Source organism: Aaosphaeria arxii (genome assembly GCF_010015735.1).
Source record: "Aaosphaeria arxii CBS 175.79 unplaced genomic scaffold BU24scaffold_1, whole genome shotgun sequence".
In the NCBI taxonomy this organism is placed as follows: Eukaryota; Fungi; Ascomycota; class Dothideomycetes; order Pleosporales; genus Aaosphaeria; species Aaosphaeria arxii.
Genome location: NW_022983474.1, coordinates 2,260,188 through 2,286,772, shown reverse-complemented (window position 1 = coordinate 2,286,772; position 26,585 = coordinate 2,260,188). Strand labels below are relative to the sequence as shown.

The following is a 26,585-nucleotide window of genomic DNA, read 5'->3' as shown; positions in this document are numbered from 1 at the left end:
ATGGATTTCACAATTCGCCCATCATTGTACTTTCTTTCATAGTAAGACATATCACTTGTTGAAAAGTGAATAATCATGAGTATTCTTTGTGGATTTGTGGAGGTAATTTTCACATTCCATTTCAATATCATGACTGTGCCGACAGCTACATATCTCAATCTTGATAGTATAAACTCCTATAGGTGGTATCGTCGCTATCTTAGAACATCTGGTAGGGACTTCTGAAGTCTTTACGGTTACATTCTCGCTCTCGGCTGCGGATGGGTGTGCATCTTGTGCAGCGGATTGGAGCATGGATCCTCCACCGATCCGCCCTCAATCGATGACTTTTCAGGACCACTTTAAGCAGATCTGTTAAGAGCCAACCTTAGAAGTCAGTTCTCACAACAGGAAAGACGAGTTAAATGACCTCGACCAGATTCGGTTCTGACTGTTATAGCAAATGTCGGTGAGGACATCAATAACACCTGCCGGCCTGTGGGAATCAAGTTCAAAACGACCACCCGATCCATGATGTTCAACACACCTGACATTCACACCGTTGACAGTATCCTATGATTCGTGAGGTAGTCGACCTGGTCACCAATGGGCTAAAGTAGAAGACTGAATCTTTCTTCACCATAGTTCTGGAGCTAGGGCCCACGAATTACCTATACTGAAGGCTATCTGAGGTTATTAGCATCCGCTCCTTATCCTCAACTTTCGCCAATCCGATCGTTATTCTTCTCTTTTGGCAACTCGTATACTGTTGGCCTTGAGACTCTTTGCCATTCCATAGCACTTATTCCCTAAATATAAGGAACCATAAGATTCGGCAGGTGGACCCTGACTGTGGCATCTTGAATGTTTTTTCATGCATGTCTTAAAAGAATCTATCGTTATGCACATGACGCACAATAGTTCCAACGAGTCCCGCTGGTTAGAGGCACTGAATCCGAGATGGAGGTTTCCTCACGTATCACTCATTACATGTTCTGATTATCAATTTTTTTTTCTCCAACTACCTAGTTACCTAGCGTGCTAGCTTAAGTTTCTGAAGCTAGCTAGGTAGTGCGGGGAAAGTCTTGGTGTTGGAGAAGGGCGTCACTGGCGTGATGGTTTGAGTTTGCGCCAAACAATGACTTATGACTTCGGTTTCTAGTTTCCAGCAAACGTTTCCCCAACTGCATCGACGTCCGCCTCTGTAATTTTTCAACACTATTATTTTGGGATGGCTCAGCGGCGTCATAGCTAGACTCAGCGGGTGGGTTGTGCTATTAGGCCAATCGGAATTACCAAGCAGATATCGATCCCCATGTACTATCTCCAGATATGATACAAAGTTGTGCACACTTAAGTCGTCTCTTCCATCTGAATTCATGAGATATGTCGAGCAGGAATGGTACCCACCAAAAGACAAAACAACTGTTTAGAACGCAGGACTGATTGCTGTATGTTAGTTGAACTTTTCAATTGCTCATTCTTACGAGACTCTAGGGCTGTCTTTGCATGCTGAACCGCTCCGTGTTTGAAAATAACATCTACATTGGTTACGCGGACAACATCGGCTCGAACTCGGCTTTCACAAAACTTTTAATGGGTTACATACCTATCATGCCCTAGGATATGGCTGACAAATTCATGTTTGTTATATGACGCAATTGGAGTAAATTGAGCATTTCATGGCTACATAAATCATCATAGATCATATTGAATCTTATCATTCATTGCCTGACATTTACCAAAGAAAATGGCTACTCAACGTGTGTTTCGCCTCCCGCAACGGACCTCGATCCATGACCTTACGGTCGGGGAGGAAAAGGTGCCAGAGCCCGCTGCTCATGAGGTCCTCGTTCGAATTAGGAGCGTAGCTCTTAACTTCCGCGACTTTGCTGTTTCAACTGGAAAATACCCTTTCCCTGTCAAGGAAAATGTTGTTCCCTGCTCCGATCTAGCTGGGGAGGTTGTTGGATTAGGAAGCGCAGTCGAAGACTTCAGTGAAGGCGATAAGGTCATTGCCTCATTTGATCTCAATACCCCGTCTGGTGCTATGCAGGATTGGCTTCATAGCTTGGGAGGTGTCTACGACGGAGCTTTACGACAGTTCATTGCACTCCCTTGGGCAGTCTTGGTCAAGGTTTCTTCTAGCACCTCGCTTGGCTTCTCTCAGCTCGCTGCTCTAGTTTGCACAGGAACTACGGCTTGGAACGCTTTGTACGGAAATATGCAGCTAAAACCAGGCCAAACAGTACTTCTCCTAGGTACTCTTTTCCAATCATGCGCAATAATCAACTTACTAACACGCTCAAGGTACTGGGGGTGTCTCCATTACTGGCCTCATCCTCGCGAAGGCGGCTGGTGCACAAACCATCATCACATCGTCTTCAGACTCTAAGCTGAAGCACGTTCAAGAGAAGTACGGTGTTGACCACATAATCAACTACAAGTCAAATCCAAATTGGTCGGAGGAGGTACTTAGGATCACAGGTGGTCGAGGCGCAGACTTCATTTTTGAGAATGGTGGTGCTGGGACGATTGAACAAAGCATCAACTCCGTCGCTTATGGCGGAAACATTGCCGTCATCGGGTTTCTAGCCTCAGCTGATAAGGATAAAATGCCTGATGTTGCAGCTTTGGCGTTGTCAAAAGGTGCAGTGGTCCGTGGAATCATGGTCGGGTCAACGGAGCACCTGAGAGAGGTGACACGGTTTGTGACGTCAAAGAATCTCCAGGTAGCCGTTGAGAAGGAGTTTGGATTTTCCAGGGAGGATGTTATCGCTGCATTTGAATATTTAGTTTCGGGCCAACATGTCGGAAAAATATGTATCAACGTAGACTAGAGTCTAGTTTAGCTGAAGTACATCCGACTGAGCAACGCGACTCGATTGCAATCTTGTTTACTATGTGCTTCAGAAGAGAGAACTGCTTTCTTTATTCGCTTTTCATACAGTGGCCTTTTTGCGGTGTTTGTAACAGAATCCATTGATGGCCTCGTAGATTGGTATCGGATTTCGGTACCGATGGATTTCTTTTTATCCACTATATAACAGATATGATGTATTGGAAAAGGGCGTAGAAGTAATTGTAACAACAGTTTCGATCATTGATTTTAAGTTCATGACAGACAATACAGCACCCAGTTACTTAGTCATGTATGTAACTCAACACATCATTCCTAGCTGTATATGTGATCTTTGCTCGTGCTGCCCAGTTCAAATACCCATCTCGTTTATCTACAATATGTCAGTACATCAGTAAATGAGTTTGCCTATGCACTTACCATTCATACGCCATTTGTACCACCAATATTCGTCCCCGGGCTGCTCTTTATATATTTCAGCTGCACGCCCAGATGTCAATTTATCAACATAATCTGGGTTGTACAAAAGTGGTCTACCAATGACAACAGCGTCCATCTTTCCGTCTTGTATCCACTGATCCGCTTCCTCTGGAGTAAATGCTGTATTCCCGAAAAGTGGAGTGTTTTTAAGAATAGGACGCAAATATGCGATGGGATCCCATTCGACAGCTCGCGGCTTTCCACCAATCATTGGGTCATATGAAGCCCACCATCTCATCACTTGCACATATGCCAGACCTAGTTTCTCGAGCTCCTTACAGAAGGTCCCGTACGTTTCCTTCGCTTTTTCTATCGAGGGATTCCCATGCTCGTCTAGCTCCCCCATGTCGTTGTAACCACCACAAGGAGCAATTTTGATGCCGATCCGACTGTAAGGGAAGTATTTGGTAAGAGCCTGGAGAATTGTGAACGAGAATCTCATCCTGTTGTGAATTGATCCTCCGAACTCGTCACTGCGTTTATTGCTATGCGATTCAAGAAATTGCATAGGCAAATATCCATTCGCCTAGTGCAGAGATCCGTTAGCTTTTAGAGTCATCGAGATGCTATTCATCCGCCCGAAAGGAAAGAGCTCACATTATGAATTTCGACACCATCAAATCCAGCTTCTTTGGCACACTTCGTAGCATGTTCATAAAGACCGACATATTCGTACGGATCTTTGATTGGTGTTGGTGTCACATATCCTGGAGCGCCCGGTACGTTGCGAAACTTCCCGCCCCTTGCAGCCACATCTGACGGCCCTGGAACTGGCTGATTGATAGAACGCTGCACCCTAGTGCCTGGATGGGCGACGCGTCCAACATGATGCAGTTGACAAAAGATAAGACCGCCACGTTCGTGCACGGCATCGGTCACTTTCTTCCATCCAGCAACCTGTTCAATTCACACAGTTGGTACCTCCACTTTGTTTATGACGAATTGTAGGGTACGAGACAGACTTACGTGTTCCGCTGTATATATTCCTGGCATGTAGGTCCATTCGGTTCCTTGAGGACAGATCAATGCGGCCTCCGAGATCTTTTCAAGAAATGTTCAGTATGGGCGCAAGTCGTTGAATACAAAAGTATACACAAAGAATCGCTTACAATGAGGCCGCATCCCGCACGCTCTGTATAATATGGAACATGAAGATTTGCTCGTGGAATGCTATCACGGTTTCGAGTTAAAGACGCCATCACTACTCTGTTCTTCAACTGGAGATCGCCCAAGCGGAGAGGCTGAAGCAGGTGATGAAATCCATTGTCGTGAGTGCTCGATGTGGTAGGCATTGTTGAAACAGCAGCTTCTGGGTGTTCACGATGGAGAAAAGGTCTGCCGCGATAAAGGAGGATAGTTCGAATACTCTATGTATATCTTTTAAGGACATCGCTTGGCAGTCTAATCATGGGAGTGAATTGGTAATCGCCTAATGGGCGAAACCCACGCTAAGGGGAACCTTGAACTCGTCGTTCTCACACCCTTTTGGAGACTAGTTGGAACATTTGGATGTCTCCAACTATTCCCCAACGTGTGACGTTGATAATGAGCTTCCCCACTCGGGCACCTCTACATTTTCTTTCGTTGCAATTGAGGATATTAATAATATTCGATGACATTCTTCCCTTGCGTGCATGAAAGTTGTTGCACCTATTTCTTTATTCTCCATTACTTTCTCCGGTCCTGGTGCCTTCAGACATTTCTTGCGTTACACGATGTCGTCGACAAGCAGACCATCTACCATGCGCGCAGTCATCTTTAAGGGTGTTGGGGAAGTGATGGTCGAACAACGCCCCAGTCCAGTCATACGTGACCCCAAGGATTGTATCCTGAGAGTGACGTCTGCGGCTCTTTGCGGCAGCGACCTCCACTTCTATCGGGGGCATATGAGAATTCCCACCGATTTTATAATTGGCCACGAATTTGTCGGCGTGGTGGATGAAGTAGGTCCCGACGTGAAGAATTTCCATGTAGGGGATCTGGTCGTGGTAGGTACATGTCCATCTAGATACAGATCGTAAACAGTTAAGGCAATGTGAAAAAAGAACTAGCATCTTAGTGTTACACTATATGACTATGAATCTTTTGACTATAGAGTCGTGGGAGATTTCTTGTGCTTGAAGTACCTTGGCTGACGGTATGTCTTTAGGTGCCATTTTTCACAGCCTGCGGTAAATGCTTCTATTGCCAGCGAAAACAATCGAGCCGCTGTACTGAAGGCAAATTATTTGGCAATAGCCAAAGTTCAAATAGTATTGCTGGGGGGCAGGCAGACTATGTCCTTGTCCCAAATGCTGACACGACGATGGTTCTGGCTCCCACCACAATTTCAGAAGACCTGCTAGTACTCATGGCAGACATCTTCCCGACTGGGTATGTTTCAATTCCCTTATATGTTCATCCATTCCTACAACATGGCTGAAGATTTCTGCTGACGAAGACGAGCAGTTATTTCGCTGCTGCCCGGTTTTTGAGGAACTTGCCATCTGAGCAGCGCAAAGAAGTTATTGTTTCAGTCATAGGATGCGGCCCTGTGGGTCTATGCGCTATCGCCTCTGCACTCACAATGTGCAATACAGTCTATGCCATTGATACAGTACCCGATCGATTGAACGAAGCGAGCCAGCTAGGTGCTATTCCATTGCAACTGGATTCAAACCCCGCAGATACTATTAGGAAGGCGACCGGAGGACGAGGAGCAGACGTTGTTCTAGAGATTGTCGGCAATGCCGGCGCTCTCGAGCTAGCAATTGACATTGCCCGGCCGTTCGCGTCCATTAGCTCAGTGGGAGTTCATTCTTCAACGTTACAACTGCATGGGCCACAGCTGTATGGGAAGAATCTGACTCTGGCGTTTGGTAGATGCCCGGTCCGAAGCATCTTTGAAGAGGCTTTGGATGTTCTAGTCCAAGTTGGTGATAAATTGCATTTCTTGTGTGGTACTAAGATGAAGCTCGAAGATGCTCAAAAGGCATATGACCTGTTCGAAGCGAGGAAGGTAAGCACACACAAATACAGTTCTACACAGAATTTGAACGGCATACTGAACTTGTACAGGTTCATAAAGTTATCTTCAAACTCGACTGATATCTCTGCGCTTTGATCGATTGTGTCAATGATGGATAATTCAACGGTATAAATGGCATCAATTCGCAATGCCATTACAGACTGACTGGAATTTGTCTTTGAGTCATCTAGAATACGGTTCCAGAGATAAATAGCACTCAATCTTACGATAGATCGTCGATCCAGTTCTGTTTCATACAAGTCGTTGGAGATTGCCGTCAATAAGTTATGTATTCATATTCATGCTCGCAGCTTACAGTGCTGCATTGAGCCAGAAGGAGGTGGCTATCGATTTCAAGGGGCACTCTCATTAGTAATTACAAGCAGGTGATTTCAATTTTCCATGCCCAGTGAAATTTCTCTATCGATTGCCACCTGACGAATATGACAACCAACCCATCCCTGAAAGTCGCTATATCCTATGCAACCTCTCGCACACCGTTGCCCTGATTTCTTTAATCTAGGTGACATATCGTGATGGCATGATTGTTATTGGGTCATTCTTGAAGGTTGTATATACTATGAAAAGAAGATCTATGTGATCGTGTCATCGATATCTCGGAACGAAACATCGTTAGGGTCCATAATCATTTGGTTTCCGTTCCTCATCAAGCCAGATACTAACTTCTTCCTTCCCGGCTTCCCCATCCTCGGCAATTCATTGAGAAATCCCCAGAAAGTGTTATCTTTGTACCCCTTCGATTTCCAGTCAGATATATCCTCGTTCGGTGCGAAGTTTAGCAAAGGCAATACACCAAAAAGCGCGGAGTCATGCGCCAAGAGAATGAATATGTTAGGGTCAGCATCTAGCTCTTCGAGACTTCTGATACTGTTTTCTGCTACCTCTGGACAGATGTAGGCACTGTCCTTGAGCCGAGTTACCTTGTAGAAAGGCATGCGGCGGGCATCTCGTTCTTCGTTGGTCTGGCTTACGTTTGTTGCGAAAGGATTCAAGGTAGTAAACAGAGAACAGGGACATGGACGAGGAAATGATTCGTCGAGTTGACGGTCGGGGATGATTTCTGGCATTGGTGACGCGAATGTAGGCCGAAAGGTTCCAGGGAAGTGGCAACAGTCCCCACCAAGGAACACAAAGGTGTCGTGAGTTGTTCGTGCGAATCCGCAAATGTGTCCAATCGCATGCTAGAAACGATGATAAGTTAGCCCGAACTCGTGGGAACGAGAGTGTGGAGCGTTTCCGACTCACACCAGGGACGTCGAGTATGTAAAAGGAGCCGTCTCCCAAGTAGTCGTGCGCACGAAAATCGCCGATGCGAAGTTTGCTCTCTTCAAATGTAATTTCGTCAATGACATGACCTCTGTGATTGATTTGGTTAGCTCTATGTCTCATGTATGAGGGAAATGGTGACATACTCCAGATCACTGCTAAGTAATACACCGTTTGGGTCCTCGGGCCAGCCAGGACAAAAGTTGGCTTTGAAGCCAGGACCAACCACGATATCTGTCGCTGAATCATACTTCGAGCCATCTCCAATATGATCCCAATGCCAGTGACTCCAGACGATCGCATCTATGAACCACACCAGTCAATGGGAGAAGACATTCTGTATTAGGATCGAAAATTCACCGCATACCTAATGAATTCAGAGGTACGCCCGCCTCTACTAAAATCTCATCCACTCCTTTTTCAACTTGAAGTGCTGGAACTTGACTACCGATCATGCGCCTGGTGACCAACGGACCATTCCAGTAATCCTTTCTTGAACCACAGTCGAACAAGATTCTTTTGTTCTGTGCCTCATTATCGATGAGAAAGCACATCGTTTTCAAGTTGAGTAACTCATGCCCGGGAATTACAGGACGAACGAATGCTTCAGAATTGCACACCATTTCGGTCGTCGTGTCTATCGCTCGCACTCGCACTGTATTGAGGCCGGTTGGAAGGTTCATTGTGCTTGGATTAAGGAAAGGCTTTTCGATAGCACTTTGAACCTGGCACAGATTGATGGCTTTTCCTCAAGAGATCTGATATGACCTGTGACAGACACATGCCCCAGTAGGTGACAAGTGTTTCGATGGTTAAGATGATTTACGCATTTGTTTCACTACGATAGTGGCATTGACTATTACTAATAGGCGTAGTACCCTGACTGACAATTGGGCCATATTTTCAGGTGCATGAGGGGTAAGGGAGCAGATTAACAGAAGTCCAAGAATTAAGTGCCTCTACGATTGTAGCTGGGGACGAGCGTTCCCCGCGTGAGCTGGTTGTTTCGACATGTGGCAGCGTCTAGAGGCCGAAGGCCCCCAAGTATTCTTGGGTGAGGGGAGGTTTTAGGGCGTTTGTAGAGCGGCGAGTGCTTGATTCCCCGCTTCCGACGAGGTGCTCTAGACCACCTATTACCCCAACCGCGAATGTTACTACACTAGGAATTTCCCCAGATTACCCCAATCATGCTCCGCGTGTTTCATCAACGCCAGACTTCCGTATACGGGGCATAATGGATACATATATTCCTTGAGTACAGTGACCATGATATTCCAGAATGTCAATCTGATCATAGTTAACTTGGGAAACTTGAACAGAAACAATGGCAACGGGATCGTTCTACAATTTCTTACTCGTCTTTTTCGTCGCGTTGGGTTCCTTTACCTATGGTTTCAATTCGGCCATCATCGGATCCGTATTGGGTTTGCCATCCTTTTTTAAACATTTCGATCTGGACCTGGAGGGGGCAAATGTAGAGGAAACTAATAGGATAATTGGAGGTACGTGAGCTCAGATCGCAAATCTGGCTCCTCAACTTATAATTTCAATAGCAACCAATGGCATGTTTGCCGGAGGTGGAATGATCGGCTGTCTTTTGGTGCCATGGATAGCAAACAAACTGGGAAGACTTCGAACCATCCAGATCGTTGCTCTCCTCTGCGTTGTTTCTGCTGCTATCCAAGCTGGATCAGTACACATCGCCATGTTTCTAGTCGGCAGATTCTTCAATGGCATCGGTGTTGGCATGGTCGATGTCGCTGTGCCTCTTTACCAAGCTGAGGTGTCGCCCGCAAAGACACGAGGACGCATGGTGGGATCTCATGGATTCTTGATCGTTTGCGGATATGTAGGCTTCATCTATTCCTATGAACGAGATTCTGGCAATTGATTATGATCTAGGCTGGAGCCGGTTGGGTTGGCTATGGCTGCTACTTTCTAACCAACGAAGCCGTCCAGTGGCGCCTGTGCCTTGCACTACAAATGCTTGCACCACTGTTGCTACTCGCCGGGTCGCCATGGGTTCCTGAATCACCACGGTGGTTGTGTGCAAAGGGAAAGAACCCTGAGGCTCTAGCTGTCCTAGAGAAAATGCATTCTCACGCCATGGAGGAATTCTATCAGATCCATCTGCAGCTGGAACTCGAACAAAGCCAACAGGTCAACAATTCATGGATTGAGATATTCCGGAAGAAGTCGTACAGGAAACGACTAATCTACGGTTTTTTTGTTCAGTGAGTAGACCCTATTGGGAGTCGAGTCCGTCGATAACAATACTGACCTCGCTCGAAAGATGTATCGCTCAGTCGACTGGCGTGCTCGTTGTCAACAATTATCAAGTTCTTCTTTACAATGGACTGGGACTTTACAACTCGACGCCTTTAGTTTTGTATGCCTGTTACAACTCCTGGGCAGCCTTCATGAACTGGGTCAACAGCATCATGCTCGACCGATGGGGCCGTATCCGTATTATGACAGTTGGTCTGATCGGCTGCGCACTCTCACTTTCTTGTTTCACCGCCATGGTTGCCGAGTACGGCGGCACGGAAAACAAGATCGGTAACGGGTTTGGTGTGTTTTTCCTCTACCTCTTCGTCACTTTCTATGGAGGCACTATGGACGCGTCCTCTTACGTCTACTGCGCGGAGATTTTCCCAACCACAATCCGGGCCCAGGGTTTAGGTTTCAGCGTCATGGGCCTCTTCATGATGACTTTAATCTACACCCAAACAGCCCCGACTGCATTTGCTGAAGTTGGATGGCGTTACTATCTTGTCTTCATTACTATTCCTTTGGCCGGGGTTTGGTTTCTGGCTACGTTCCTCCCTGAAACGAGGCTACTGAGCCTAGAAGAGATATCTAATCTGTTTGGTGATGAAGTTGCTGTTGACCTTGCACAGATGTCAGAGGAGCAGCAACAAGCAATGGAAGCGGACTTTCGCGCAAACAACCCGAATCTAACATCTACTGTTGGGCATGAGTCAAAGGATGTTTCTTCTACTCGTATCGAGTCTACAATGTAAACCGGCGAAGTGGATGGATAATTGTATCAAGTGGTGCAGGAGCAATCCCCAATGTACAGCATATGCGCAGTAGTTACAAAAATTGCGAGCTCACTTTTATAGTAAAACATGGAGCGAAGCTACCCGAACATTTGAGCGCATAGTGATGGTTTCTGTTGCTAGAGTACTTCATTATTTGCCCAGACAGAGATAGCGAGGTCCAGAGTTGATCAACGTCGTACGTATGTTGTAATACTGGGTTTTTATCTCACCAACTTTCTCATTGATTTTATTTGGAAGAGTACGGAGTACAGACAGTAACCACGTCGAATTGTGTACGCGTTAACCTTGATATGCAGACAAACATGAGGACCAATCAGAAGAGCGACGTAGACGCTGGTGTATTTTTAGCACTACGTTCGCCAACGCCGCCAACGCCGCCAACGCCCTTGTGGTCCTTTCTTCCTCCCTCCCGTCATCTTCAACCAATGAATCCGATTGGATCATCCCGCCATAGTGTGTACAGAAGGATAATGGGGACTTCTCTCCGCAAATAACACCCTCATCGGCGCCTAGACCAAACCTATTCCCATGGAGAAATGGGCCTTAATCCCTCAGCAAGCGCCGTCTAGGCCATGGTTCCCTCAAATGCGGCTCTAGTCAACTTCTGAGTATGCGAGTGTGAGGTGGATACCCGCTACTTGTTCAAGAATAGAAGCAGTCATCTCTGACAGGCCGTGGTCCTCTGCCATCTCATTTTAGCTTGTGCACTCTATGAAGTGTATCAATCCTACAAAGACATCGCTTACGCTCTTTCAAATCCCAACCTGCTGATTTCGTTGGCACCTGGCAGTACAATACTCCAGCTCCCTCGCAGATACTCCGTAATTGACTTGAGGAGTCAACTTCATTCAGAGATCATCTCATCCGCGCCACACTACTCCAGTGTCATATCGAGTCGATCGAAGCGATAGAACATGGCGTCGTTCGCATTCTACCTGGGTGCGAACGCACTGTTCGCTCAAGCTGTTCTTGCGTTCAACTGTTCAATACCCCCCATTTACGTGGACATTCATAAAAGAGCAGTCCACGATTCTCCAGCCTTTCAATATGGATCATTCATTGGTCTTGGAACTCCCGCACAGAACCAAAGCCTGTGGCCATCCTTGAGCCAAAACCATACTTCGTTCTCGTCGAATACCTTCTGCGATAATAGCACATTGAAAGACTGTGATAGATCAACAGGAGGCTTTTATGTGAAGGAAGATTCGTCAACGTAAGCTGTGATGATTCAAACAATGTATCTAATGCTCTCAACTGACTTCCATGCTAGATTTAAACCAAAAGGAAAAGACTTCCAACCACTCGATAAACAAAATGACTCATCGAGGGGTTTGTTCGCTTCGGAAACAGTTCGTCTGTATACGCACTACTTCGAAACCGATGGTGCATCGCAAACACTACTTGAAGATGTCGACATTGAAGTCGTCGTCAACTCGTCTACCACGCCCTCCATCGTGGGGATAGGACAAGCCTCGACCATCCTTCAGGGCCTCGTAGCCCAGAATAAGATTGCTGCTCGCACATACTCGCTCTACATAGGACAAGGCTTCGACCGGGCCGGGGGTTCTGTGAACGGCTCGAACGCGTTCGGTGGATACGATTCGGGTCGCTTCACTGGCCAGGCGCATTCCTTCTCGATGAATACTGCGAATCGAAATCCCTTCAGCGTCACTGTGAAGGATATAATCATTACTGAGACCGGCAACCCCAATAGCAACACTTCACTATTCGATGCAAAGAAGTTCCCATCCGCAAAACAACCATCGGCGTTCACTGCACAGATCACTACAGACCAATACCCGCTCTCGCTTCCCTACCAGATAACGCAGAACTTCATCAAGCACCTGGATGCAACCAAGGACAACTACTGGGGTGACAACTCCTTAAAGTTGCGCTCTCAATTCAACGGGACACTTTCCATCGTCATCGCAGGCGATAACGGCGACTTCACCGTCACTCTTCCCCAGGAAGTGCTGGTCAATGCCTCAAACATCACACCCATCCAAGACCGCACAGAAGCATCATCAGCGCCATTCCTTCTGTCGACAGCATTTTTGAGCCAAGTCTACCTCATGGCCGACTTTGAAACCTTCAAGTTCTACCTCGCAGAAGCGGTTCAGAAGAACAACATCGTCATGCCCGAGACGTTTTGTCCTAAGGCCGTCCCCAGCGCCTATGAACGGCCGAAGCAGGGTGCATGGATGAAACAAGGTCTGATAGGTGCAGTCATCGGCGGTGTTTTGGGTGGAATTGGGATCGCAATTTGCGCATACTGCTTCGTGTTGGGCTGTCAGAGGCGGAGAGCGGAAAAGAGGGTTGAGAGAGCGATAGAGAAGAGCAAGCAATCAAAGATGGCCCAATTCGAAGTCGAGGAAGTCCAATCATTCGATCCGCCGCCCAAGGCATCGAAAGTGCTTTTCTGGAAGAGGGGCAAAAAATGAGGGCACTGCTATAGACCATCATCGAACGCTGGAGCGTCATGACTTTCGTTTTATTATTAATACCCAAAGCATATTTAGACTTTGTTCAATTCTCAATGTATATCTTATTATTTTCACTCTCTAAATAAAGCGTTTGACTTGGCAAACCAACTGGATTCTGTATGCTTGGAGTCTATCATGCAAACATCATCAAAGTCAAAGGCCTATCCACGTATCGCATTAACCACAGAGACTTCAGGATACTCCCAGTCGCCGTTCGTCATAGCGTCTGTAGCTCCATAGAATCTCAATGTGATTTTCACCTCGCCACCACCATCAGGAGCCGGCAACCAATTACTCGTCCAATTCGACGGCGGAGGAACGTCATTTGCCTGTATAATAATATTGAACGGACCATCCACATCTTCTTCATTATACGAAGTACCGTCTGGAAACGTCAAATTGCTTCTATCCCCCAATGCATACCGGTTCAGGTCGTTCTTGACCAGATACTGCTCGCCGTTGTACACTGTCAAGCTCCAGAATCCTCCTTTATTGATCTCGGGCTTGCGGCTGAAAGTGAACAGCACCGCTTGGTCTTTCCCAATCACAAAGTCATTGTTGACAGGATATGTGACCTGCTCTGATGTAAGGGCCAGGTACCCTCGGCTTGCAGTGCTGTATCGAGCAGTGTAGAAAGAACCGAATGCCCCCAGCACTCGAGACGCACGGCAGGTCCAGTTTCCACCAAGACGAAGTGTCAGGCCCGGTGTGATCTGCAAAGCTTCGTTTGATGCGTTTGCTGTCGCTACGGCTGTGGTCAGGTTTGTGTCTGGTGGTTGAACGAAGGAATTGTTCTCGTAGTGAATCCCGGCCTCGAGTAAAGTTTGCCGGACCCAGCTTCGATCTTGCTTCACGTATGGCTCATTGTACGGGGCCAATTCTGCTGTCAAGCGGAGCACAACCTCTGCGAGGGTATTATCTCCAGGCGTGTATACAAACTCAGGACGAGAGAACATGCTGAGGTTGAGAGCAGGAGCGACTGGAGGACTAAAGCGTGGGAGCACAGCCATACCGAAGCCATCCTGCAGTTTGTTAACTGCAACGATATCATCTGTACCAGCTTCGACCAAGATTCTCGGCAGCGTGATTCCATATGGTGTGGGTAGGTTGAGGTATGCCTTATAGCCCCCCTTCAGGCCTTCGGTCACTACGCCGGGGTTCTCGCTGTCAAATCGTAGAAGATACTTTCCGGCTGAACTATTGGTTATGCTTCCAATATTTGCAAGATCATTGGCGTACCTGTGATTCTTAGTACGGGAAAGCAGCAGACAAGGTATCAAGCACCAACTCGATTTGACCTGTATGGAGCCTTTCCTGAACACTTACATATCATAGAATGGCCACACCCAGTATCGTTCGCCAAAGTCCGGAACTTGAATTTCGATATCGTTCTCGCTCAGGTCCAAAAATGCCACACTGTATACAGTGTCTGCATTAGGTCGAACGAAGCCCGTATCATCGGCACCTGCAAGCTTGCGCGAGTGGTAGAGACTGTTGGTCTCATTGTTCAAATATCTCGGATTAACATATTTAGCAAAGCTATACAGCGGGAAGCCATAAGTATATGCAAAAGCGAGCGCATTCTGATGACAACTAGTCCGACATTGTGATTCGGGCACAATAACAACCTGCTGAGTATACACGACTGCGGAAAGTAGGGAAACGAATACTAGATGAATTTTCATTGCTGCAAGGTAGTCAAAGACGAGCGCATAATTATGTTGGAGTATGGGACAATTGAAACTTCTATTAATGCAAATCTTGTCGGTAATCTTGAATGAGTTTACCGATGGATTGACCGTCTAGTATGTACTAGTTAACCATTTTGCTCCAAAGATCGTCCTACTAAGAGAGCACTGTGGTTGAGATCCCGCCTTAAAGAGTTCACTTTGCGGGGTAATTGGCATTACCTCGTTACGTTCGTATGGAGAAGGACTACGCCCCACACATACTAATGTATCCGTCAATTGACTGATAACTTTATCCCGTTAGTCATTTGTTGATGTATTGGACTCCGTGGAGGATTCTACAGCGGTGGTCATGCGTTGAATTTATTGCATTAGATCAATTCCGGGTGCAATGATGAATGCAAAAGCAATTTTCCTGCCAGTCTGACGAGTCAAGGCTCTCTATGAATGTCAGATTCAATTCCGGCGTACGAAACGATAATCAGCTTCCTCGTTGTCTTGCAATATCTTGTTCAAATATAGACGTGGCTACGCCACGGGTATGCTGTTCGTTCGTGTGCTATAGAAACTTGAAATGCCTTGATGGTCAATTTGACTTTGAATTGTCTTTACTATAGACAACTGAGGTAACATAGCCAATATGCCACTACTCGGGAAGTCTTACCCTCCCTGTTAGTCAATGTTATAATTACGTGTTTCGCAGATTGAGAATCACTATAATGTCACACTGATTCATGGGAAGTCTTTCCAAATAACGTAGCCGATGGAAAATTATTTGTCACAAGCGTTCTTCCAGTGTTCTCAACTGACACACCTGGCGCAAGAGGCCCTCAAGCGTTGTAGCTTCTGAGATCTACAACATATTCAATCACTTTAGGTTGGTTTGCGAGAAGAACAGCTTATTATCCGTGTAGAGGTCGTCGCTCCCTCAATAATGTATAGTTACATGGTCATCAGCCATTTTGGGAGCTGAACCATTACATTCCTGCGTCACCCCTTGCCAGGAACCGAGTAATAGTTTTGTTTTTCTTTCCATTTTTCTTCCACATTCCAACGATTGTTTTGACGACGACAAAAATAAGTGAAGATGGCCACAGTTTGTATGTTTACCTTCAATTCCTCGTTGTCTCCGTGGACAACGTCGATACCCTCTTTTGCGCTGCTCGAAATTGACGTCTCCATACCGCGCGACAGTTCGATGGAGCGAAAGAGGAGGATCTCAACTAACTAACAGAAATTAGACGACGTGCTCAGGCTTCGACATACTGGCCAACTGCTCAGCGCTCAAGACCGATTGATGCTCGAGAAGCACAGATTCTTGGACGATTTCTTGATTCTCGTGGAATCAAGATGACGGTCGTGCATGAGCGTGCTGCAACAACAGCAACAGGATTATCTTCAACCGCATTGGCAGCTATCTTGACTGGCGTTGGAATCGTGTTATTAGGTCTCCTAATTGGCCTTGTGGTCCTCCTCATACGAGCAGTGCGCAATCACAAACGTCTACTTGCAGATCTTGAAGAAAGAGGAGTTGTACTTGCACAAGCCCAAGCTACGCAAGAGGGCTCCAAACGAATTTCGATCACGAAGCCTCGGACTGTGCTCAGGCGCAATACAATCCTTCCCTTCAACAAGCAAACAGGTTGGGGGTCCTTGCCCTCTGTCGAAACCATCAATCCTGTTGATCAGGCCTCAAAACCGGCCCATTATGCTCCTCCGAAACCCGCCAGTCTCTCAACTAAGTCAGGTCGTCTTGCATGGCCGTTCTCGCCTCGACGTTCAAGCAGCAAAGCAATTCATCTAAGGAAGATTCGAGCACCAATTCTCTCAACTGTTATAGAAAGCCCCAAGCCATCGCCTTTGGTGCCTGTCCTCAGTGGCCCTCAACTCGGAGATAGACTTCTTCCATCGAAGGGCATAGGTCGTCCATCTTCTGATCAATCGCTACTTCAGCATCATCCTGCGTTCCGTACTCATCAGCAGGATGGTGCTGCAGACAATGACCCTTCGGCACGGCCAGACCTACTTCGACGAAGCCTGACATCTAATGCTGTCACTAAAGTAGAGTCACGCGTCCGTCCACTTCGATCAAATTCGGTAGCCGAGATACCTTTGAGCGCAAAGAATGAGAACGCACGCCGGATGTATGAAAGGAGATCTCATGTCCGATCCGCCAGTATGTGCAGCCAGACTTCGGGTAAAGCACCCGATGTGCCCATGCCACCGCTTCCTTTGGGTGTCGCTCGTATAAAAGGCGAATCCAAGCAACGCAGCCAACTCAGCAGAAGTCCGTCTCGAATGTCAGTTTCCAGCTTCGAGTCCGGTAATAGTTCCATCCTCGCAAGCCAATCGAGCCCCATCCTGCCTCGACCCGACCAGGTAGAGATGTACAAAGTAACGAGGCGTGAGTGGAGGCACTCAATGATCGTTGGACCCAGACCCTCGCGAGATAGTGTCACTCTATATGGCATAAATCATCAATCACAAAGCTCGATCAAAAGCAGTTCGGGCCACTTGAGCGTTGGTAGCCCTGCTACGGTGCGCCGATCACGTCGCGACAGCAGAAATACAGCGCTAACGGGTTCCCACAGCTTACAGTCGGTCTATCATAGATCATCAAATGGTCTGGCTGTGGGCGGTACCTCCTCTCCAATGTACAGCCCTTACGCAACTCGATGCTCGAGCACACCACGCCGGAGATCAGGCACTTATGTAACATCATCGGGCTCACCCGAGGAGCGACAACCGTCAGCTCTGCGAGAAGCCTTTGCGAACAATGGGGCCCTCAAACGTCAGATTTCACAAGCATCTACACAGGCATCATCAACAAGAAGTAGTAATGGCAATCCTTTTCAATGGGACCCTGCTCCCCTGGCAGCGGCCAAACCTTCCGCACTCAAAGGCAGCCCTAGTGCGCGTAAGGGTCATCGCAGAAAGAACTGCGTACGCATATCTCTTGACCCAACCATCCTAGGCCCTCAGAGCAGATCTCCAAGTCCTTCTGCTATGAATGATATCCAAGAGGAATCGCCAAACGGCACCAGTCTCGAACGATCCGAGATTGGACTAGGTTTCTCCAGCACGAGGTCGCTCCCAAGACCTCCCAGCACATCTATATTCGCACCCGACCTTAAGTTCACAGCGACATCGATCCGCGCCTCGCTGACACCAAGTTCTCCAAGCTTATCAATGGCAAGTTATGATCATGGCCCCATTGGAACTCCAAGATCCGGTCATCAAAGTCCCGCGTCGCCCGAGAATACTACACATGGGAAGAACAGGCTCAGCAATGGATCCATGTTTAGTATACCTAGTTTTCCGAGTCCGTGTCATGGCATTGGGCCAATACATACATTAACATCGCCTCCACCAGTCTTTGCTTTGAGCAGACCTTCTGATGAATACGACCATATCGGAATGGACTCTCCTATCATTCCGTCCTCACCAGCATCGTTGTACCTTCCAGCATCTTCCGAAAGACACTTGTTATATGATCCTAATACTTCGGGAACAACCAATACTGCTCATTCTGGATTGTCAAAACCTTTCTCCATCGTACCGGATCAGTCCTCTTCCGCCTCAAAACGTGTTGTGGATTCCCATGAGGGCAAATCAAGAGACTCTCCACCTTGTTCCCCTAAGACCGAGCGTTCGAATCCATTCCTCTCGTCTTATCATGCTGATGAGGCAACCTATGCTGCTTTTGGGAGTTCCCAGATGGGAGTGGGAACGGTAGATACCATCGACCCAGCCGTTCTCACCCAGGATCCTTTCACTACACTTAACAGCACCCCCAACGCCATTTCTACTGATATAACCTCTACTAAGGTACCAGATCGTGCAATTACTGGACCAAACTCTGCCAAACCCACGGTCGAAGTCATGCCAGAACCAACATCTTCCTCCGAAACTTTTAGCTCATATGCCGAGCAGACCTCCAACAACTGGTTCCTCCAGGGACCCGATGAGCATAAATTGGTGGGAAACACAACGCAAGTCGATGTTGCCCCAACCTCAAACCATGTTCAGTTCTTCTTTGAGGATCCTTCTGGGGACTCCCTGATGCCCCCTTGCTCTCCCCGCCCTGGGCACAAGCAGCTTCCTGCGGCTGGCCTAAACTTCGCAGACATTCCAACATTAACCCCAACACCAAATGGACCTCGTCGTTCTCCTCCACGTCCACTACGATCGTCCATTCAGAAACTGCGCCGCATGAACTCAGATGCGGGTAAGGATGGTGCAGCCAAGAGTGGTCGTGGAGAGCGAAGGTACCTCAGGCTTGGACGAGAAGATTCCATTGCTGTGCCTGGAGAAGAGAGTTGGCTTGACGATCTCGATGACGGCGACGAAGACGAAGGAACTACTCTAACGGAAGAAAAGCAGAGACATCTGGTTGGCGACCTTCTCGATGACTGGGACGAAGGGGAATCGATGCTAAAGCAAGAGGACGAGTCCTCCAGACCCTCTAAACCAATCATCACACAGCATGATCAATCAACGAAGACTGGAAATCCCCAGGTCACGCCAGAGTCCTCGCCAGAGAGAACACCAGATGACAGAGGCTCTAGTATCTGGGAAGATGGCGAGAAATTCTGGATCTCAACTCCACCACAGAAGAGTCCTCCCAACTCTCCTAACAAGCCCCGGAACAACTACATTCCCTTGTCATCTTCCCCTCTTGCCACACCAATCTATTCCTCGGCCAAGTCTAGGAAACGTGACTTCGAAGTTGCTAAAGACGATCCGCACTCCGGATGCGAGAATACTCAGGACATGATTGGAGATTCTCCTATGGATCGGAAGCTGGCTGGGACGAGGTACAGAAAGCGTAATGTGTTGGGCGTGAGCACACCAAATGTAAGGATACAGGTGCAACCACCTACGAGTGGGGCGACTACCGGTACGCCAGGTAGTTTGTATGATACGGACGGTTTTCTAAGAGCGTGAAATTATTATTGCTCTTCCCCTATCGATAAGTAGGTAATGACTAGTTTTTAATCAATAATTTTATCATGAGATGGCCCGAACTTGTGAATGCAATTAGTGTTATATATTCAAACGCTGCAAGCTCTGCGCCGAGTTGAATTTAATGATCTAAGACTTCGCTCAGGTACGAGCTTGTCGATTGACAGTGTCAAAAGTTGGCTATATGCTTGACTGCTCCGTGTTAAGGCCATGCTCAAACAAATAAAAGGACTCTGGCCATCATTGGTCGTTTGTTTAACATTAGTGCATTCTACCGCTCCTGATTTACAGTATTATACATCATTGGATAAACTACAAGTGAAAATCAGCGGCTAACGCTACGATTGAAATGTGAATCCCAAAGGAGACAAGATCTTCTCTTGAGTCACTTTGTTAGCAACCTCTCCGCCGCGCTCAAGTGCAATTGCTCCGATTATAGCGTAAAGGGATGTGGCAAGGACAGCTTCCTGGCCTGAACCTTGAAGATTATCCGCCTGTAGTTGTTAGCACAATCTCAAAGGCATGTGAATATCAAGAAATGAACCTGCCTTCCTTGGTTTCCAGCGGGTCACTTTGTCAAGTCCATAGCGCTGCGCAATTTGAGCTAACCTAGACTTATCTAAGACGCTGTCCTTCGCCTCCTGTGTAAGTCCGGGCAGACCATCCAACGCAACGTGTGTGTAAGGTTTCCGGCCGAAGTTGTCGGCTTCTGGAACCTTAGATGCCTGAGGCGAGCTCAAAAGTGCAAGTGATGTCTGCAACGAAACTATTCTTCGGCCTGAGCAGAAACATTAGCACATGAGGCATATCGACTGAAGCCGTACAAATGCCTACCTAGGAAAGCCAATCGGTCATTGAAACCTCTCCTGCCATGATCGAAGCTCTTGTGCGTCACTGCTAACCATTTGACCTCATCGCTCAAAACTTTGTCTCCACCCGAGCCCAGCATTTTTGAGTACGCATCGTCCAGCCGCCTTGGGTCCTCATTGACTTTGAAAACAGGTCCTTTCGGGAGCGGTCGAGTTCGGAACGGTGCCGTCATGCGCGCAGGAGTCTGCTGCCATCGCGGCCGGTCGGCAGACTCTGTGTCATATTCGGGAGTCCGCCTTGACGATGTGGTTGAAAATGTGCATGCGGAAGTTTCGATGAAGGGTCTTCGAATCGGTTGGGTAGCCTGGGCGCAGCGAATTGTAGACGTTGAGGAGGTTATGATATTTCGTATCGAACTTTTCGAAGCCATTGGTGCGCAAACATGTGGTTATCCAGGATAACTCGGCCGGTGTGGGGAGGGGACAGAGAGATGGTGTGAATAGTTGAAGTTCTGTAATTGCACTTGAAGATGGAAAATGATCAGGGTCCTAGCTGATATCGGTTTAGCGCATTCTTGACGCGTCTAGCCCCAACCTTACGAAGAGGACTTACGACGAGCATCCTGCTTGAAGAGAGGGAGAAAGAGAGAGGTGAGGCTCTCAAAGTGTCATTATGGTCGAAATATCTAGGAATGAGTCTCTGCAGGAAGCACTCACTGCGGCACTGCCCAAAGGTGTCTCGTTCACCTTCTATCACTACTCGACACCTCCGACCAATTCGCCCGCACTCTTCAGTGCGCCGCCGCAACACAAACCCGAACGAACCTACTGCGAGTCGCACTTTTTGGCTGCATCGATAACTCCAGCGAAATCGCAAACGGCTGTTCCTTCTGATGAGCTACTGGTACTTGCGATTGAAGTTCTGGTCTACTCAACGAAAGCCTTGACTACCATCTTTGTCTCGAAAGCCGACTCGACCGGCTATCTGACAGAGCTTAATCTTCCACGCTCACAGGGGGCGTCACCTCCTAAGACAATATGCAGTACATTTGTTTCTTGGTTGGCACGGAGGAGACAGCGTCCGGGGAAGAAGTTGGTAGTTTCTCTATTTGCAAGAGCCCAGGATCAATATTTGTTCCCTGCCAGCATCGACAATCCACAGAAACATGTTTTGGACGACCGAGGCTTGATAAAGTGGTGGTGTAAGGTATTGAATCCGCTTTTGGCTGAATATGCGCCGGAAGAGGACGTCAAGCCTCTCACGGAGCGGTTGAAGGATGTCAAGGACAAAGCTTCGAACAACGGGGGATTACGCACAGAAGAGCGTGCCACTTCGAAAGGATATCTCGTTATACCTGGATATGAAGAACACGAAACATTACGATATGTGTCTTCCCCATCAGATCGGAGCTCACAGCGCCGGTGGGCAGCATCCCATCCATTGCTACAAATCGCCCCCTATCCTGGCGCCCCGCCACGTTGTCTAGTACCTCATTTCCCCGATGATCCCAAATCCAGGTTCCTCGATGAATTGGATGAAGAGCTTCCGGATGCACGTGCAGAGGAGATGACCCAACAAGGAGGAACACCAAGTCGGAGTAATGGCCAGTGGAAGAGCATAAAGAGCTTGGATCAGTTCTGGGAAACCATGGCTTACCGGCAAGAGTGCTCTTCGGGTCGCATAGTTGGGTTTATTTGGGTGGTTATCAAACAACCGAAGGACTCTCTCAAGGAAGAAGAGGGGGAGGATGGGGAGGAAGGTTCATCGCAATCTCAGTCGCAGTACGATTCGAAACCGAGCTCCTTCTCGCAGCCTACAAACACAACGAGAGGAGAGCACACATCAAAGCCGAGGCGAAGGAAGACGAATACCAACCACGGACCAATTCCACTTCTGATACCCAGGATCAAAACCAACAGCTCTGATCTATCTTCTGCATCAATTGGATCTACAGGGGCCTCAAGGATTCCACCAGAGTCAACGGCTCACTTCACCTGGCCCGCAAATACCCGAGGAACCATCTTATTCTCCGCTACATCATATAACCGAGCGCATGAAATAATGTTACAACAAAATTTCGCGACACGAACTGCTGCAGCGAGAAGCACTAAAAGGTGGAAAGATGAGGTTGCCGTTCTGGGAGGAGTCGATAAGTGGGGATGGGAAGTTACTGGACAGCACGAAGCCCAGACTCAAGCTTCAAGTACTGAGGGTGCAGCTCCAACAATGATCCTGGGAGTCAGAAAAAAGAGAAAGCCTGAGCCAACGACGGAGGAGCCGAGTGTACACGCAAACACGAACAGCGTACAGCACCTTGGGGAGAGTCTTGTCAGGAAGAAGCCAAAGGTTGGGGACGTGACTTCGTCTACTGAAAGCATAAATAGTGGTGCAAATGATATCAATGTGCTGAGTGCGGGATTGGTTCGCAAGAAACCAAAGCAGTAGGACGAGGAGAGAGCTTTGGGGTCACATTATGTTTGCATTTTCGGTGTTTGATTTTTGGTCATTGCATATCTTGCAAGATCAGCATGGACTGGATAGCGATCTAGCATTTTCGCCCACAGAGGGTATGGAGTTGGTTATGGGGAATGGGGATTTGGACGTTATTTGTGCTCTTCCGAGTACTCCGTACCTACTTGCGCTATTATTAGGTCGAGCAACAGAGTGCAAGGCTCGCACAGGTGGATTACCAGACAATTGGGACGCACAAAGTATGAAGAATCTATTAATTCAACGATTACCCTGTCACAAGCATTTTTAGAGATTTTCTATCAGTTGCTACTTAATTGTCACTTCTTTAATTTAGTCATCTCCGCGAAGCTGACCGCCGCTCCGACCACTAGGGTAGGTAATCAACTTTAAAGCTTGTTCCTCGTCCATGCCACGCACTCTTCCCCCACGCCTACGGAATACATTCCTTTCCCCCTCCAACCTTTTCTTCTACAACCGCGCATGCGTCGCGTACCGCTTCACGGCACTGAGTCTCGCGATGGCTCGATGCACACCGTCATCAGTCTCATATGTCTGATATGGTTCATCGTCGTCTGGTTAGTGTGCGCTATTGGTGTAATTCAATTGTGCGTTTGTAACAAGACACAACAACACTGGTGCCAGTCGTGGATGATATCTGACTATTGTTTTTACAGATTCCGATACTACTCTCGTAAACCTGCACCGGCAATTTGCCTCACAGACCTCAACGAAGATGACGTACCACATGTCACCATCATCCGACCGGTGAAGGGTTTAGAACCTAGGCTGTACGAGTGCCTCGCAGCGACATTCCGAACAACATACCCGAAGAGCAAGCTCACTATCAGCTTCTGCATATCTTCTCGCAGTGATCCTGCCTTACCGATCCTTCTGCAGCTGCTCCACGATTTCCCCGAGTTCGATGCACGACTCTACGTGGAGGATGAGGACCCCCTTCTACGTGACGACAGCGAGGCGCTAGGGCCGAATCCCAAGATACGGAACATGAGTCGCGCGTATAAGGAAGCCAAAGGTGATATTGTGTGGATACTAGATTGTAATGTCTGGGTGGGAAAGGGGGTCTGTGGCCGTCTGGTTGATTTACTTTGCGGATTTGGGAAGGGCATCCAGTACAAGTTCGTGCACCAGACACCCCTCACCATAGACTTGGATGGTCAGGATATGTCCTCCGAGGATAGGAATCAGCTTTTGGGTGGTCATCAGAGTACCACCGTGGATCTGGCGGCCAGCACTAGTTCAGACCCACGAAACCATGCCCGGGGGCGATTTAGGAAGCTGATGCAGAGGGGTGGCGGACGTTTGGACGAAGCATTCATGTCAAGTGCACATGCGAAATTCTACAACGCGATCAACACCGTTTTGGTAGCCCCCTGTGTCATGGGAAAGAGCACAATGTTCCGTCGCTCACACCTTAATTACGCGACTCGAGGCACACCAGGCCGATCTCCGGGATTGGACGTCTTCTCAGATAACATATGTGAAGATCACCTTATTGGCGACGCTCTCTGGAAGAAGCCTCAGCCATTCGAGGAGCGTGGATACCAGCCAGCACCAGGAGAACACATTGGAAGGTGGGGCAAGCATGGGATGCTATTCGGAGACTTCTGCTTTCAACCCATGTCCCACACTTCTGTCATCGCAACAATCGATCGAAGGGTCCGGTGGCTGCGTGTTCGCAAGTTCACAGTCACAGCCGCCACATTCGTAGAACCCGGCACAGAGGCTATAGTTTGTAGCTTGTTCGGCGCGTATGCCCTGACTTCTCTCGCGATCTTTCCGGAAAGTTTGGTCTCCCAGACTTGGTCTGCATTTGCTGTAGTCTGGCTTCTGAGCATGTCGGCATGGTGTCTTGTCGACTATATTCAGTATCTTTTGCTTCATAGCACCAAGACCATAGAAGTGGATGAGCACACCCCCGATTTCATATTGCCTCAGCGCTTGAACGCTCCCGTATCAACCTCTACATCTAAGACCCCGTTATTGAATACGGACTATCGCACTCCTAGCCTGCTAGATGGGCGGAGAAGAACGTTTAGGCAATGGTGGTTTGCTTGGGTTGGACGAGAGCTGAGCGCGTTTCCTATTTGGACCTGGGCATTCTGGGGCGGCGTTACTGTAGAATGGAGAGGCAGGAAATTTTGGGTTGGGTTGGATATGAAGGTTCACGAGATACAACCAAAATGATTAAAGACACAGCAGGGGTGGTGGCGAGAGAATGACCCTACACCCAGAAATGACGAAGCAAAGACAGAGGAATCACATGAGTAAATAGAATCAAATGCATATATTCGTGAAGGCGTCTTCCTCCTCCTTTCTTCTGACCAAGAAAGGTGGCTAACCTGCACGTAAATTGGAAAGCCGCGCACCAGATTGATTTGGGGTGCCGAGTATCATACCAAGATCTTGACTGCCCCATCGCTTCGGCCTTTGGAGCCACGGACATGTGCTCCTGTGTCTGATACTGCGAAAGCCTCATATATGATACTGCGACTCGGCGGCTTGTGAGGGTCGATGGCTCTGTGTGGTGCAATCTGTTGCTGCAGATTATTGCTCCAGGTAGTTAACGATTGAGCCGTAAAGTACACTCTTCGCCCTTGCTATGTAACTCGATGTGCAAAGTCGAGTAAATGTAAAGTAATTAGTGCCCGGGTAAGAATAGCACATCAAGCCCAGTCGGTAGTGTCCTCTGCCAGCCAGGTCCACCAGCCAAATTAGGATATACACAGTTCAAGTATATTGGCGTCATAGACCAAAGCCTCTAATTCCATTCGCTCCTGATCTCTCGTGGCGATTATTATTGACCAAGATTCCTGATTTAATCGCTTGTTTCATGTTTTTTCCCGCATCAATCAAAGCCAGGGGGGAGATAGATCCCTCGGCCAAGCGTCACCGCTCTGGCTCTTCCGCTGGCGCTGCAGCGATGGCCCGCTGTATGGAACTGGTTGGACCTGGATGGCAATTCAATGGCTACTACCTACGGGCAGTGTCAGCGGCGGAAAGCTAGACGCGCAATCAAAAGTCTCATGTACAGGTCCGGAGTCCCAATCATCTGTTGACTACCCCTTACCAAGCCATCTCAAGCCTGGGCGACGAGCATCCACATCTCCCAACCCGGGAGTCAATCAACTGACAAGGCGCTAAAGAGATTTTGTTATTCCGGAACCTCCGTGCCCCTTGTACCTCTGCATTGAATAAGCAGTATTACCATACGAATTAAACCCTTTCGGATGGCATCGATGGTATCCTGATCGAAATTGACGATATCTTGATCGATATCGATAATTTTCTGTTCAAATAGCGATAATAGTCAATCAGATCCATCCCGCGGTATCCATGTTTTCTATATCGACGCGTCAGAAGGCGATTGAAGCGTTCTGGAGCAGATCATATGGCAAATTTACCGAGTCACTAGCATAGGCCTGTAGATATAGCAATTTTCAGCTTCTTTTCCATACCAAAAAGGATAAC

The 26,585-nt window shown here is 47.9% G+C and overlaps 11 protein-coding genes across 11 annotated transcripts; 7 read left to right on the top strand and 4 right to left on the bottom strand.

Moving 5' to 3' along the window:
• Nucleotides 1-1,725: 1,725 nt before the first annotated feature.
• On the top strand, nucleotides 1,726-2,819 carry BU24DRAFT_469938 (NAD(P)-binding protein; the record flags this gene model as incomplete). The annotated part of the gene is made up of 2 exons (XM_033532644.1): nucleotides 1,726-2,240; nucleotides 2,290-2,819. The coding sequence occupies exons 1-2, from the start codon at nucleotides 1,730-1,732 to the stop codon at nucleotides 2,817-2,819; spliced, it is 1,041 nt and encodes a 346-aa protein (XP_033389499.1). The 5' UTR covers nucleotides 1,726-1,729.
• A 411-nt stretch (nucleotides 2,820-3,230) lies between these two features.
• Nucleotides 3,231-4,652, bottom strand: BU24DRAFT_446242 (FMN-linked oxidoreductase; the record flags this gene model as incomplete). The annotated part of the gene is made up of 4 exons (XM_033530752.1): nucleotides 4,429-4,652; nucleotides 4,286-4,360; nucleotides 3,917-4,216; nucleotides 3,231-3,845 (listed from the first exon to the last, which is right to left on the bottom strand). The coding sequence occupies exons 1-4, from the start codon at nucleotides 4,609-4,611 to the stop codon at nucleotides 3,231-3,233; spliced, it is 1,173 nt and encodes a 390-aa protein (XP_033389498.1). The 5' UTR covers nucleotides 4,612-4,652.
• A 382-nt stretch (nucleotides 4,653-5,034) lies between these two features.
• On the top strand, nucleotides 5,035-6,443 carry BU24DRAFT_487636 (GroES-like protein; the record flags this gene model as incomplete). Its single annotated transcript, XM_033533471.1, has 4 exons — nucleotides 5,035-5,307; nucleotides 5,469-5,692; nucleotides 5,768-6,317; nucleotides 6,377-6,443. The coding sequence occupies 4 exons, from the start codon at nucleotides 5,035-5,037 to the stop codon at nucleotides 6,404-6,406; spliced, it is 1,077 nt and encodes a 358-aa protein (XP_033389497.1). The 3' UTR covers nucleotides 6,407-6,443.
• A 476-nt stretch (nucleotides 6,444-6,919) lies between these two features.
• On the bottom strand, nucleotides 6,920-8,296 carry BU24DRAFT_487635 (metallo-beta-lactamase superfamily protein; the record flags this gene model as incomplete). The annotated part of the gene is made up of 4 exons (XM_033533470.1): nucleotides 6,920-7,528; nucleotides 7,593-7,704; nucleotides 7,760-7,916; nucleotides 7,981-8,296. The coding sequence occupies 4 exons, from the start codon at nucleotides 8,294-8,296 to the stop codon at nucleotides 6,920-6,922; spliced, it is 1,194 nt and encodes a 397-aa protein (XP_033389496.1).
• Nucleotides 8,297-8,937: 641 nt separating this feature from the next.
• On the top strand, nucleotides 8,938-10,636 carry BU24DRAFT_446239 (general substrate transporter; the record flags this gene model as incomplete). The annotated part of the gene is made up of 4 exons (XM_033530751.1): nucleotides 8,938-9,115; nucleotides 9,167-9,462; nucleotides 9,516-9,847; nucleotides 9,907-10,636. 4 exons carry the CDS (start codon nucleotides 8,938-8,940, stop codon nucleotides 10,634-10,636), a joined length of 1,536 nt encoding a protein of 511 aa, XP_033389495.1.
• A 458-nt stretch (nucleotides 10,637-11,094) lies between these two features.
• On the top strand, nucleotides 11,095-13,213 carry BU24DRAFT_383198 (acid protease). The gene is made up of 2 exons (XM_033524798.1): nucleotides 11,095-11,891; nucleotides 11,949-13,213. The coding sequence occupies exons 1-2, from the start codon at nucleotides 11,593-11,595 to the stop codon at nucleotides 13,117-13,119; spliced, it is 1,470 nt and encodes a 489-aa protein (XP_033389494.1). The 5' UTR covers nucleotides 11,095-11,592; the 3' UTR covers nucleotides 13,120-13,213.
• Nucleotides 13,214-13,322: 109 nt separating this feature from the next.
• BU24DRAFT_457159 (DUF1254-domain-containing protein) lies at nucleotides 13,323-14,846 on the bottom strand (the record flags this gene model as incomplete). The annotated part of the gene is made up of 2 exons (XM_033531510.1): nucleotides 13,323-14,400; nucleotides 14,488-14,846. The coding sequence occupies 2 exons, from the start codon at nucleotides 14,844-14,846 to the stop codon at nucleotides 13,323-13,325; spliced, it is 1,437 nt and encodes a 478-aa protein (XP_033389493.1).
• A 1,353-nt stretch (nucleotides 14,847-16,199) lies between these two features.
• BU24DRAFT_469931 (uncharacterized protein) lies at nucleotides 16,200-19,796 on the top strand (the record flags this gene model as incomplete). Its single annotated transcript, XM_033532643.1, has 1 exon — nucleotides 16,200-19,796. The coding sequence occupies one exon, from the start codon at nucleotides 16,200-16,202 to the stop codon at nucleotides 19,794-19,796; it is 3,597 nt and encodes a 1,198-aa protein (XP_033389492.1).
• A 116-nt stretch (nucleotides 19,797-19,912) lies between these two features.
• Nucleotides 19,913-21,120, bottom strand: BU24DRAFT_416819 (uncharacterized protein). The gene is made up of 3 exons (XM_033526552.1): nucleotides 20,649-21,120; nucleotides 20,363-20,592; nucleotides 19,913-20,308 (listed from the first exon to the last, which is right to left on the bottom strand). Exons 1-3 carry the CDS (start codon nucleotides 21,052-21,054, stop codon nucleotides 20,153-20,155), a joined length of 792 nt encoding a protein of 263 aa, XP_033389491.1. The 5' UTR covers nucleotides 21,055-21,120; the 3' UTR covers nucleotides 19,913-20,152.
• Nucleotides 21,121-21,249: 129 nt separating this feature from the next.
• Nucleotides 21,250-23,365, top strand: BU24DRAFT_416818 (uncharacterized protein). The gene has a single exon (XM_033526551.1). The coding sequence runs from the start codon at nucleotides 21,297-21,299 to the stop codon at nucleotides 23,067-23,069; it is 1,773 nt and encodes a 590-aa protein (XP_033389490.1). The 5' UTR covers nucleotides 21,250-21,296; the 3' UTR covers nucleotides 23,070-23,365.
• A 214-nt stretch (nucleotides 23,366-23,579) lies between these two features.
• On the top strand, nucleotides 23,580-25,493 carry BU24DRAFT_383192 (glycosyltransferase family 21 protein). The gene is made up of 2 exons (XM_033524797.1): nucleotides 23,580-23,701; nucleotides 23,771-25,493. Exons 1-2 carry the CDS (start codon nucleotides 23,622-23,624, stop codon nucleotides 25,299-25,301), a joined length of 1,611 nt encoding a protein of 536 aa, XP_033389489.1. The 5' UTR covers nucleotides 23,580-23,621; the 3' UTR covers nucleotides 25,302-25,493.
• The last annotated feature ends 1,092 nt before the right edge of the window (nucleotides 25,494-26,585 follow it).